Source organism: Caloenas nicobarica, chromosome 7, assembly GCF_036013445.1.
Source record: "Caloenas nicobarica isolate bCalNic1 chromosome 7, bCalNic1.hap1, whole genome shotgun sequence".
Taxonomy (NCBI): domain Eukaryota; kingdom Metazoa; phylum Chordata; class Aves; order Columbiformes; family Columbidae; genus Caloenas; species Caloenas nicobarica.
The window spans coordinates 33,092,433-33,104,614 of NC_088251.1; the positions used below are offsets into that span (position 1 = coordinate 33,092,433).

General features: G+C 42.1%; 1 protein-coding gene across 2 annotated transcripts in view; it reads right to left on the bottom strand.

Moving 5' to 3' along the window:
* Positions 1-12,182, bottom strand: part of JMJD1C (jumonji domain containing 1C) — a 162,566-nt gene that overhangs the window by 27,868 nt on the left and 122,516 nt on the right. For both annotated transcript variants that reach the window (XM_065638640.1, XM_065638642.1), the window contains 5 exons: positions 10,826-10,931; positions 5,853-5,977; positions 4,450-4,593; positions 4,145-4,331; positions 2,381-4,056 (listed from right to left, as the gene is read on the bottom strand). In XM_065638640.1, coding sequence (XP_065494712.1) covers positions 2,381-4,056; positions 4,145-4,331; positions 4,450-4,593; positions 5,853-5,977; positions 10,826-10,931 — 2,238 coding nt within the window. The remainder of the gene's footprint in view (positions 1-2,380; positions 4,057-4,144; positions 4,332-4,449; positions 4,594-5,852; positions 5,978-10,825; positions 10,932-12,182) is intronic.

The window sequence follows — 12,182 nt, forward strand, 5'->3', positions numbered from 1 at the left end:
CAATACCGACCTCCTCACTTACACACACTGATAATCTTAATTTATAAAACTATTTTTAATTGACTACTTGAGTAAATTTCTGTCTTCATGTCTTCTCTGAAACTTGTGTAACAACTCTGCAGAAAAGATCAAGAGCCGCTCTCCATCTCTCCCCTTCCCCTCTCTCCTCTGAGACCTGCTTAGGAGAAACAGATGCAGAGCAGCGGCAAGGCAGGGCACACAGCTCCAGTGCTGCTCAGGAGCTGGGGACAAGCCCAGAAGGGACTGGGACGAGAGCGAGCAGAACTTTCATGAGCACCCCAAAGCCCCTCCACCCCTGACTCCTGGCACTGCCCAGAAGTTCTTCCCCTGCTCTGCTCCTCTCCTCCCCAGCCTGGGCGATCCCCAGTCGAGAGCTGCTGCTGCTGCAGCAGGGGAGCCAAGAGCTCTCATGCCACATGCACGCAGCGCAGAACAGATATGCAGGTGCTACAACTTTGAAGTTCTGATTTCTACGCTTATGAATATTTAAAGCAACCACTTGGGTTTTTGCTAACCGTTTTAGTGCACGCGTTTCCTGGGCCAGGAGTTCCCACGCTGCGGTGAGTTCCCACGAATAACTCGTAAGCTGTATTAAAGCATTATGCAAAAAAGGCCTGCCACCTTCTCCCTAGAGGATCTGAGGAACATCTGCTTGAGCACCAAGCATTGCCCAAGCAGCTTTGTGACTCCACCTGCAACCATCCACGGCCCAGCCCAAAGACAGGAGCTGCCAGGGCCACCTGCGGAGGGTAGGGAGAGGTGGGCTCGGGGCACGTTTCCTTCAGCGCACAGACACGGCTCAGCCCCGAGCCGAGGGTGGCTGCTGCTGCGACAGCTGAAACAGAGATCCCTTTCTGCGACCGTGGCATCCATGCAAACCAACGCTGGAAACGCCCGTTTTGGGCTGCTAAGACACATTTTAAAAAGGCCTCCAGCGCGAGAGCCAGAAGACAAGTCACCACAAGACAATTGCCACATATCAACATAATTAAAAAGCTACGTGCCTCGGTATGCAGAGCAGCATACTTCAGGCAGCCAAAGTGAAAACAGTCTATCCTAAGTTCTTCAAAATGGACTTCAGCATGGGGTGGAGCAGGCAGCAACATGAAAAGATAAATCCATCTATAGTTTTCTCTTATGCTTTTCTTCTTTGCTGTGTTTGGCTTTATCACAGTTTAGATCAAACTGACTTCATATTACAAGGCCAACTCAAGCTGAGTGTTTGGGAAAGACTCAGCCACAATGGTTTGGCTTTTCCCAACAATGAGGCCGGGGAAGAATAGCCTTCCCCATGATGAGAAAGAAAAAAAAAAAATCTTTATAACCATCCAGGAACTCCAAGCTTTGACGCAAAGGCTTACAATCTGGCAGAAGGGCCACTGTCAGCGACATGCCTTTTGTGGTCCCTGTGAAAATCTGCCCAAATTAGGCCAAGTTGTAAGCCTCTAAAAATCAGTATGCACATGCTCAGTGGAGGTTTGATTGAAGCTGGCAGTGAAGCTCTCCACAGTTTCTGTCTGCACTACACATGCTCCATCTTACAGTGCTCCTCTAAGGTGCCTGCAATGATCACACCATATCCCAAGCCTGCAGGAGCTGAGAAAACTTTTCCTGTAATTGCCACGTCTGCCTGCCAAACACCGCCGCCGCACTGGGCGCTAGGCTGAAAAACAGAGACCATTTCTGCTGAGACTTCAGTGGTTACACGCAGCACGCAGACAGAGGAATCATCCTGACTTGAATACAGAGGAGTAGAAAGCAGATGGGAAGGCAGGGATGTGTGTCAACAGGAACAGAAGGGGAGAAAAAGATATGCCAAGAGAGGGCACACAGATAGGTGTAAAGACAAGAGAAATGGGTGTACAGTGCAAGAAAGATTTATAAATGCTAGAATACTTCTGCTCAGAACTTCCCACTAGATTTAGTACTCCTTCTGTCTCAGCCTTTCTACATTATTCAGTGAGCACACACAAAGTTTTGCTATGAAGACCATTGTCCTACCTCTCTTAGTATTTAACTTACACAATGGTTTTCACAGTTTGAGGTAGCAAATATTTACCCTGTGGACTTGAAGTCCCAAAGCAGCTGGTTGACCTCACTTGGTCATTAACTCAAAACAAACATTCAGTCTTTCCTTAAAATACTTAGGGAACCAAGGCCTGGAAGAACTCCCTACTCGCGTCCGCTTTGAGACCGTAGTTACCACTGGATTTCCATTCCTGGTTCTCTGCCTACTCAAAAAACCCACCATCACCGCACACTCGGTGTGATACAAACTACCAAATCTGTACCTAGAAAACCGCTGTTGGGAGACACCAGCCCCGGCTCAATACGTCAAAAAAAACCAAGCTCCACTTACCCTTCTCAAGGAAGCGTCCGCGTTAACAGGAGTTTCTGGGTGGACCCATTTGGAGGAAGGCAGACCAAGTCCTGAGTAAGCATGTGTTCCATTTGGATACTGCCAAATAATTGGATAAAGCCCTAGCTGATTATAGGAAGCAGAAGGATGAGCTTGTCCAAGAAGATGTGGAGACTGGTGTTGTAACATCTGTTGCTGCTGCTGGTGTGCTAATGCCAAATGGCTTAAGCTGCTAGCATGAGCAGTCTCTAGTCGCGGGTGGCCGCCCAGCAAGGAGGCAGCAGGCACTCCGGGCAACACTGTGGGAAGTAGATGAGGGTGATGAACAGAATGGTGAGATGCGCTGCTAAGGGGGTGAGTGTTAATAGCGGGCAAGGGAGCCTGCGCTGAAGACCCAGCTAGCAGATGGGATGAACCAGTTAATGCAGGATGATGAGCGTTTGGATTTAAACAGGTTCGGTGGGATGAAGAATGCAGAGGATAATTATGCTGATGCAAATAAGGTGAAATGTGATTAGTTCCTGTTTCTTGTCCAATCAGAGTGGGGTCCCTGTACACCGTGAAATGTTCATTCTTGTCAATGATAAGAGGACTTTTAGTAGCTTCTAGAGCACTAACTCTAGCTGGCACTGGATGAAAACTAGACCTGGGCAAATCATGATCAGTTTTATTGGCTGACCTTGTTAATCCAGTAGCATGGCTGTTTTGGGAACTAACCTTAGACTTCACAGTATCGGAAGATTGGGTGAATTTAGGCTTAACATCAGGTGACTTTGTTTTAGGATGATCAACTGAAGCACTAGGTTTTGACTTCACAGAATCGGGGGCTGGACTTTGTTTATGCAGTTTACTCTCTTCTGCTAGAGAAGCTACATTTAACGAAGACATAAAGGAGCCATACTGCACTTTTTCTTTGTCAGGATTTAAGTGTTCATTTACTGATAACGTTTTTACAACCCCAGGTTGCATCAAATCCGTTTTGTTAACAACACTGCTACCCCAACTTTGATCAGCTTCCTGTTTTCTTGCTTCAAGGAAATTTGCATTTGCAAACTGCTGTTTTAAATCACTGCTGTGAGATTCTATTTTCTGAACCGTTTGCAAACCAAAGGTACTTGCAGCATTACTCTGGCTCTCCTTTTCAGAGTTGTTTTCATTAGTGATGTCAACAACACATTTTGGAGTAGGAGGTCTGGGTACAAATTGCTCATTTTTTAATTCCGCAGGATGATGTTTTTCTGCATTGCACTCTTGAACGTGTGGATCCTTGGCATTCCGCTCATAAGGTGTTGGCTGCTCTGCCGCACGGAGTAAAGATTTTTCCTGCTGATCCAGAACGGATGACTTCACTCTTTCTGTCTCTTCATGGTTTTTATCCTCCTGTATTTCATCCCATGGAGACCGCCTCTCTGTTAGTGTCTGTTCTACTCCCTCAATACTTTGAGACTTTCCTTCTTCTCCATTTATCTTTGAAGTGTTCTTGCTTTTTAACTCATTTTCTGAATTTTGCTCTGAGGACGAATCTGTTAATCTTTTATTCGAAATTTCCGAGTCACTGCTCTCAGAGTAATCTGAGATATTGTCTGTGCGCAGTCTCTTCATATTTAACTTTTTTTCATCCTCTTCAGGTTTTCTTCTTTTACTAAGGAAGTGTTTGGTTTTGGTTTTGGGGTTTTCTGTAAAAGATAAAAACACGTCTATCACATTGGCAGTCTAATATGGCTTTAAGCAGCTCTCCCTCCCTTCTACAATAACTGCTTTTACCTCCTCGACCTATATAATCATATCTTTCTTCTTTCATCTTCTCTTCATCAGGCATGCTGCTATCAGAGCCTTTCCTCTTATTTGGCCGAGTATTCCTCTGTTGCTGGTGAGAATTCTGTTTTGGTGCTGCCGTTTGGGAATTCATTGCTGGTCTGGGACTATTTGCTTGCGCACGTGTATAATGACCCTAAAAATAATTTTGCGATTAATTGATTTCAATACAATTGTAATTCGTGGCTTTAAACATGTATTTTTAATATTTGCAACATACGAAAATACTTAGGTAAAAAGATAAATGTATCTACGTGGACTGTGTTGCTGTTCTGGTTGGAACGAGACCGTCGGCGTGAAGTGATGCCAATATTTTCACCTTTCAACAAAGAGTGAACAACATCATCTAGAAAGGTCATCTGAACCATAGAAGGATCAACATTCTGAGGTTCTAACACCTGATTTATTTTAAAAAAAAAAAAAAAAAAAGAGAGAAAAAACAATAATCAGCAGATGTTCAGACACTGCCCAATCTGTATTTTCTGTATCAGTGTTCACCAGTCTATTTTGTGTGCTAAAGACTAATCAAAGCCTACTTAATCCTGACAGGCAGAACTGGCATATGACTCGAAAAAGGCTGGGAATAGATTAAAACCAAAGCTAACGTGTCTATGCAAATCACTGTAAAAATATCTTTTTTTTTAAAAAAAAGTGTCCCATCACCACTTCCTTCCCCCTTCACTGACCTGCAAATTTGAAACTAAATGACACTAAGCTCTTCACAGAGTAACCCTTAAATAGCAATAATAATAAAAAATACTTTGTAAAATTTATTTAATAGACTATTAAACATACTGCAGAAGCATATTACAATATTACTTCCAAAAGAAGCAAAACTGCTGAAAGAGAGGAACTAGACTGGAGAGAGAAACTCTGAGACTGGTGGAGTGTTACTAGTACGGGATATTTCAGATAGAAGGAAATGCTAAATAAATATTTAATGTGTCAAAAAGTGAAGAAAAATAATATTTGGGGAAAATTAATTAGAGCAAATTAAGAGAAAGAATATATTTGAGCATTAGACTAGTCTTAAATTTTTATTGTCAGACATGATTTTGTCAGTCATTTCAAGGCGGACAGACCACTCACTATATTAACATCAAGTCATTACTCTGGTTTCCTGAAAGATAATTCATTACTGCCACTAAAAATACCAGCATTAATCCTTTTTGTAACATCAACTTCAGAAATACAACTAAAACCCACCACAGTAAATGTAAATTAGGGTTGCAGTAAATGCTTAATTCAATAAATTGAGGAAAGTGGATATTTCAATTGCTTGGAAGGAGTTATCGCTACTGCAGTTCTAAAAGATTTCAGTGTTGAGAAAAGAAATTCTCAGAGCTGACAGGGAAGACCTGTTCTTAAAACCAGACTGCTTCACTTCAAAGACTTCACTAGTCAAATAGCCACAGCAGAAGAAAAGCAAAACTGTAGGACTGGTATTAATCACATCATTGCACAAACATTCAGCTCCAGGATGGTTTTCACCGCTAGTCCAAAGCAAAGTCATGCTGTCATTTCAGCGCAGTAATAGACTCGCCCTGCTGGAACTGAACAACTCAGTCTATTTCAGAGCACCAGAAAAAGATGTTAAGAACTCCCTATGTGCAGCTTACTTGAAGCCTGTTCTCTGAGTACAACACACGGAACTCACCTGGTCATTCATAACCACCATAGTGCGGGTGAAGAGATCATGATGGGTTATGATACCAGTAAACCACTGGGTGGCAGAATCCTGTCTGTACACTCTCACCCTGTAACCATTTAACGAGTACGGACCTTTAGAGGGGAAGAAACAAAAAAGCCATTCAGGAATTCAGAAAAAAAAGCAGCATAAATGGGTTTTCCTGGTTTCTTAAGCTTCATAGCAAACATACAGCGTACAGGGCACGGACTGCAAACTACAGGCAATTCGGGCGCAGCACTGCCTGTGGATTTTACTTTTATTCAGGAAGACATTTTGAAATGCAAATGGTATATTTAAGTATGCTTTAAGGTCAATTATGCTAACATTTTCAACATACAATTTTCTTATCTAACTAAATCTTTCTGCAACCATGATGACAAACGATGGGAAAATTCCTGCCTACAAACAGCAACCATAGAAAAGTAATCTGTAAGGCTAGAAAGCAGCAGCAGCAGGTTATACAGAAGCTATTTACCAGGCTAGTCACATGCCCAGAGGCTCTGCTGGTGAAAAGATTTACATCTTGGCGGTTGGGCTCTGCATCTGCCAAGCCTTTCCCATAAGTGACCACAGAGCTCCTCTGCAAAGGCAGCAGAGCGATCGTGTCCCTGCTACGGCCACACAGAACGCTCAAAACCACACCGACTGTGAAGACTTTAGCTCCTTTTTCAGATAGAAACCCTGCCACTGTCCCTTTGCAAAGACCACTTTAATTCATCTCCAAAAGCCCACGGTGAGACAGTATGATACAGTATATATTTTATAGTTTGTTGCAAGACCCGGAAGTTGAGATCCAACAATTTTATTCATGTTCAATGTCTCATTTGATCACTGGGACCGTAAGCTTCATCGCACTTCAGTGTTTATAAGGTGTTTTGTATGACCAAGCAATGCTGCCACCAAGTTCGGTTCCAACCATGTGGGTTTCACGACTTCCACAACCAAACCCCAGGTCAGACTCACAGGAATGGAAGCAAAACTAGTCAGCGACAACCTACAAAAAGCCTAACTTAAAAGATTTAGGAGTGCCTTGTTGCTTAACCACACTGGCAAGGCCAGAATTCCCCTGTCTTTCCTGAAGATCCTTCTTTTCCAATCCCCACCTAGTACATTAAATAATCTCAAATATCTGCAGCAAACAGGCCAGGGGCGTCGCAGGTGACGGCTTTCTCTAGTAAAATATCCGCATTGACACGACTGGGTCCATCATACTCTCCGCACAAGAAGCTGTGTGATCATAAGGACTGTTTTTAACATCAGCTCTTGAGAGATGATGAGAAGTAAAGAAGCAAGAATAATTTGGATATTTCCAAGTGGTCTTTACGTTCAACTTGGAACCCTCGCAAGGTTTTTTGAAATACCTTTTGTATGTGATTATGTATGCTTTAAAACAGCTGGGAAACAGAAACACCATGCAATGGCACCCTTCTTTCACTCATGTCCACGTCATTCACTGCTCAACCGAACCCTCGAGGCCACCTGAACCCTCTGAGCTACCGGCATTAACTCATCCCTGGAGCGCGTTTCCAGTGGCACAGACGAGGGTCAGAAGCGCCAGCACGGGCACTGCCGATCACTGAGACGCACGGCAGAGAAAGACGAAGAATCTACAAGCTCATGTCTCATATTCCTGGTCTTGGACCAGACGTTGTTCCCGCGGGGACACATTTCCTGACGGCTTCTCTCCAACCCTTACTCCATATGCCCCTGCAAAACGCCTCCAGCTCAGCTCCCACACTTCTGGCTGTCTGACCCAACCCAACACGTCTCAAACTTTTCACGGCTGCCCCAAAGCTCTGCCTTGTTCAGACAGTCTCAGTAAAATTTTGCTTGTGTCTCTTCTTGCAAATTTCCCATTACTGCTTTCCTGTTCCAGCTCCCCCTCTCTTGCATCCTACTGTTAACTGCACAATGATTTTTTTCAGTCTCTTGCATAACCAGAACCAGCCTCTCCCCAGCTTGTCTCATTTTAGTATTTACGATTCCAGGCCACTGCCTTCCAAGTCCTTTCCCAGTCTTCTCAGTTTACAAGCTCCATCCTCCCTTCTCCATCAGCTTCCAGCTTTTCTTACACTCTTCTGCACTGACCCAGTGCCAATTTCTTTCCTCTTACTCCTTGTCCTAATCTGTGTCTGCCATTCATCCCAGCTGTTATCCTATCTATTTTTAAAAGATACTTTATTATACCTTTATAAAAAGTGTTGTGGGTTTGTTGGTTTTGTGTGTATGTGGTTTGGGGTGGTTTATTTTTTTCTTTTTTTACATGCTGCTGGTGTGTCAGGAAGAAGAAGAAAGATTAAACTGTGGTCATGCGACACAAGACAGCTCAGCTCCAGCCCAGCCCAGCCACAAGCAGCCATTACAGGAAAAGCCTGGCTTTGTCTCAGCCCCTGGCTGAATCATGCTCAGCTACACATTGTTGAAACAGCCTGTGCAGCACTATCAGGAAATATCTTCAGGGCTGAAGCACGCTCTGTTTCAAGAGCATTATTATACATGCAGCCTCAGAGATCGTAGCGATAATAAATCTAATAGGAAGAAAAACGTCAAAGATTTTAATTGTTAAAAGTCAAAGACACCTTACTATGCTCCTTGAACTGGTTTTATTTGTCCCAAAAGCCTTCAACGTAGCCAAGTTTGGGAGGAGGTTGTTTTTTTAAAAAACAAGGAATAAACTACTTTCCTGACAAACCTACAATTTTTCCTGTAAAGCACACTGCTGTGACTGCCGCCCAGAGAAAAGGTGACAAGGGCCAATTTTTTTTCTTTAGTCTCATTCTTGTAAACAATTGGACCAGTTTTGACTCAAATTCTCCCTCCTCAAATTGGCATGGGTTTTTTTTTTTTTCAAACACCTGGAACACTATTTTAATGTTCTCTTCCAACCCTCCTTGTTCTTCAGATAAACTGTTTTAACTGTGATACAGCGGAAAATACAGATACGAGATTAAGGCTTCAGCATCACAGACAAGGAAAAGGCTGGATCCTAAAAACGCTGTAGAGGATGAAGTAAAAGAATATGGTAACAACCATAATAGATGTGTCTAGACAAGGTAGAACTGAAAATGTTGCTTAAATTGCAGGGAACAGGAAAATGGTCATAAACAGAGAAGGTGAAGAAAACCAGAGAAGGAGGGGCTGGGGAGGGAGAAAAGAAGGATAACACGATCAGATTACAGCAGGCAGCACTGCCAGAGGGTTCCTGTGAGCCAGTGGATGGGCTGTGCCAAACACGGTGTCTCCGTGACCAGGAGCAGATGATGCTCCAGGATGACGTGACAGCAGCCTGTGCCAGCTGACCCCGTCCCACAGGGCTCCGGTGGCCGCAGCACCGCACAGGCTCTGGCGGGGGACAGGACGGCATGTCCCTGCCCGAGGACGCACATCTCTCCTTGGACCGGTGAGCGAGCGCATTCGAACTGCAGCTTCTCCTTAGACACAGAGAGCCCGTCTGCAAGGACCTGTGGATTAGATTCATCTTGTCGTCTAAACTACTCCAAATGCGGGCATTTCTAAGTATCCAAACATCTGTTTGAAAAACTATATACAATTATATATATAAAAACAAAAATACAGTTCCTGGAATGATGGGATGTAAATTAGTGGTGTCGACGATGGGCTGGCAGTTTCATTTAGATGGTTGTTTCAATATTGCTGGGGCCTTGCTCAAGTATTGATTCTGTACCAGTATAAAACGAGGCTTTTATAATTGTCTTATTATTGTGACTCTAATGAAATCCAATAAACAAGCTCAATTTTAGTTTCCTTTTCATGTATCTCTAATTTGATTTCACATCACCTCTCAATCCAGTTATGGCTGCAAATTTCATCAACAGACTATTAACTCATGTTGTACCTGAGAATATTACCATACAATCTGAAATGACTAACACTGCTATACCAACTTACTATCTACACAATTCCACGCATTGCTTTTTTCAGCATCCTGTCTTGTGGTCCATAAGAATAATCACATACAGTCAAATTAAAAACTCCACAGAAGGCACAAGTGTTTTAGTGCAACTTCAGTATTATACTTACCATATACCTTTGGCCTTCTAATCTTAGTTTTATCAAAGAAACCAGACAGCAAGCAACCCTCAGCATCATCCTTATAATATCAGATTATTTACTACGCCTGTCCTAATTTGCAGAATGACTGCTTAAGCATTTTTGTCCTCAAATTGCTTTACTGCTTGCCTGGGGATTTTAATGCAGACTCACAGGGGTTAGTTTCTGTCCCCCACCGCTAGGAGTGCCTCTGTAGAGCTGTCAGTTCTGCAGAAATTTAATGAATATACTGCAAATACGTATAATATTTTTATTATCAGCACGATTGAGCCAAAATAATTTATTCTAGTTCATACTAGTTTTCATGTAACTTGTATCTACAGTGTAAAAATGACATATGCATTTGCTGCAACCTTCCAGCATTAGAACCGAGTTAAAGATCATAACTGATTCGAAAGGCACTTTTCAATCAATCAGTGGTGAGGGCATGGGGTGGGATCTGCAAGTGCTCATCAGCTGTGACCCAACTGGGAAAAATTACAAGCACAGACAGATAGCAAAGAAGTTATCGCACATAACAGTAACCAACAAAGCACAGAACGGTTTTAAACATGCTGAAAGGTGCGTGGCTATCATTCATACACACTTATTTTCACAACAAATTTTACGAAATATTTAGATTCAGACTAATGGTATTCAGCTTTTGTTGTCATCACTAAGACATCAAACAAGAACAGTCTGAAGAAGTCATGCACAGCTTCTAACACACTCTTGTTTTCTGGAATTAACAAATACTTCCAAAAAATAACTTCCGAATTACAAATATAGCCTCCATTATATCAAAAATGCTATGGGATGAGCCCCACACAACTAACGGCCTTAAACTAGCTAACACACGATAAAAGTAACACAATTTCCCACATAATTACCTTGCATAAAAATCTCCTGAACCTTTTGTTCCTTTACCCAGGCTTTTACCTCCTCATGTAACTGCGGGTTATCCCTGAGAACTGGGTTTAGACTGTCTACGTCGTCCTAAAGTAGAGATTAAAAAAAGAACCATATGTTATGTTTATTTGTAACATTTCTGTTTATTTTCCTAGATGTATTTTAGAGTACAATATTAAGTAGTTTGATGCTAATTTTACCACTTGCCTACAAATCCCCATGTTATTTTCAGAAAAAAAAACTTAAAAGCGCAACATAATCCTTAAAGTTATTTCATGGGAACACGCTATGTCAGATCCCACATGTGGCCAGACTCGTAAGCTATTAATAGGATCACACTTTCATAAATACTGTCTTACTACAGCCAAAATTGCCCTTTAAAGACTTCAATGTTTACAGGTATGCAGAAATAATGATTAAATTACTTAAAAAAAAAAAAAGCTGGTTTTCACATCTGTAAAATTTAATATGGACATATTGAGTATAAACTTAGATATAAACACCACAAAGGTAACGCGTAAGAAATAGCTGTATTTCTAGAGAAACAAACATTTTCAGAGAAACATCATTCCTGACTTTTAAAAATGTAGGTCTTTTTTATTCAGGTATTTGAAATAAGACATGCTTCAACTTTTACTTTTATTGTATTCAGTTCTCCTGGACAAGATCCTTTTTCACTATTTGAGTAAGACTTCACCTGGGAAATTAAGACTTATTTGGTGGCACTGTCCTCCTAACAAGGAAAAACTAGGTACAAAATCTGGTTCTGATCATTCAAAGCACGACTTAAATCATCATTCATCTCTAGACTTTCAGAATACCTATTTCTCTTCATTTCAGAGCAAACTTGCTAATTCTGCCTTTGAGGTTGTGGCAGAGAACTAAAGCTGCACTGCAGCCCAGTGACTCCTCGTGAAGAAGATGGTCTTGGAAATCTGTGAGCGGCAGGAACATTCATTTGTGCTGAGAGAACTTCAGACAGCTAAAATAATCACAGCAATTCTCCACATACAAAATGTAAAAAGTTTTATCAGTACTGCAGCTGAGATCAAGTAATTTCTTTCCTTGATCTCCAACAAGTTCCTTGATGTTTCACAATTTATTACAAAGAGCTCCAGCCATAGAATATAAAGATCCAAGCAACACTCAGGGAATCGTGCATCGCTGCCAGGCCCTCAAGTGACACAAGCAATTTCTCTCTATTCATCTCGATGAGATTATTCCTGCTAGCCCACTGATCACAGGATGCCTATTTCGAATTCAAAATTCACTTCCTGACACTTGAAGATTTGCTGTGCTTCATTATGGAGAATGCATCAATGCTTTGGTTATTAGAGA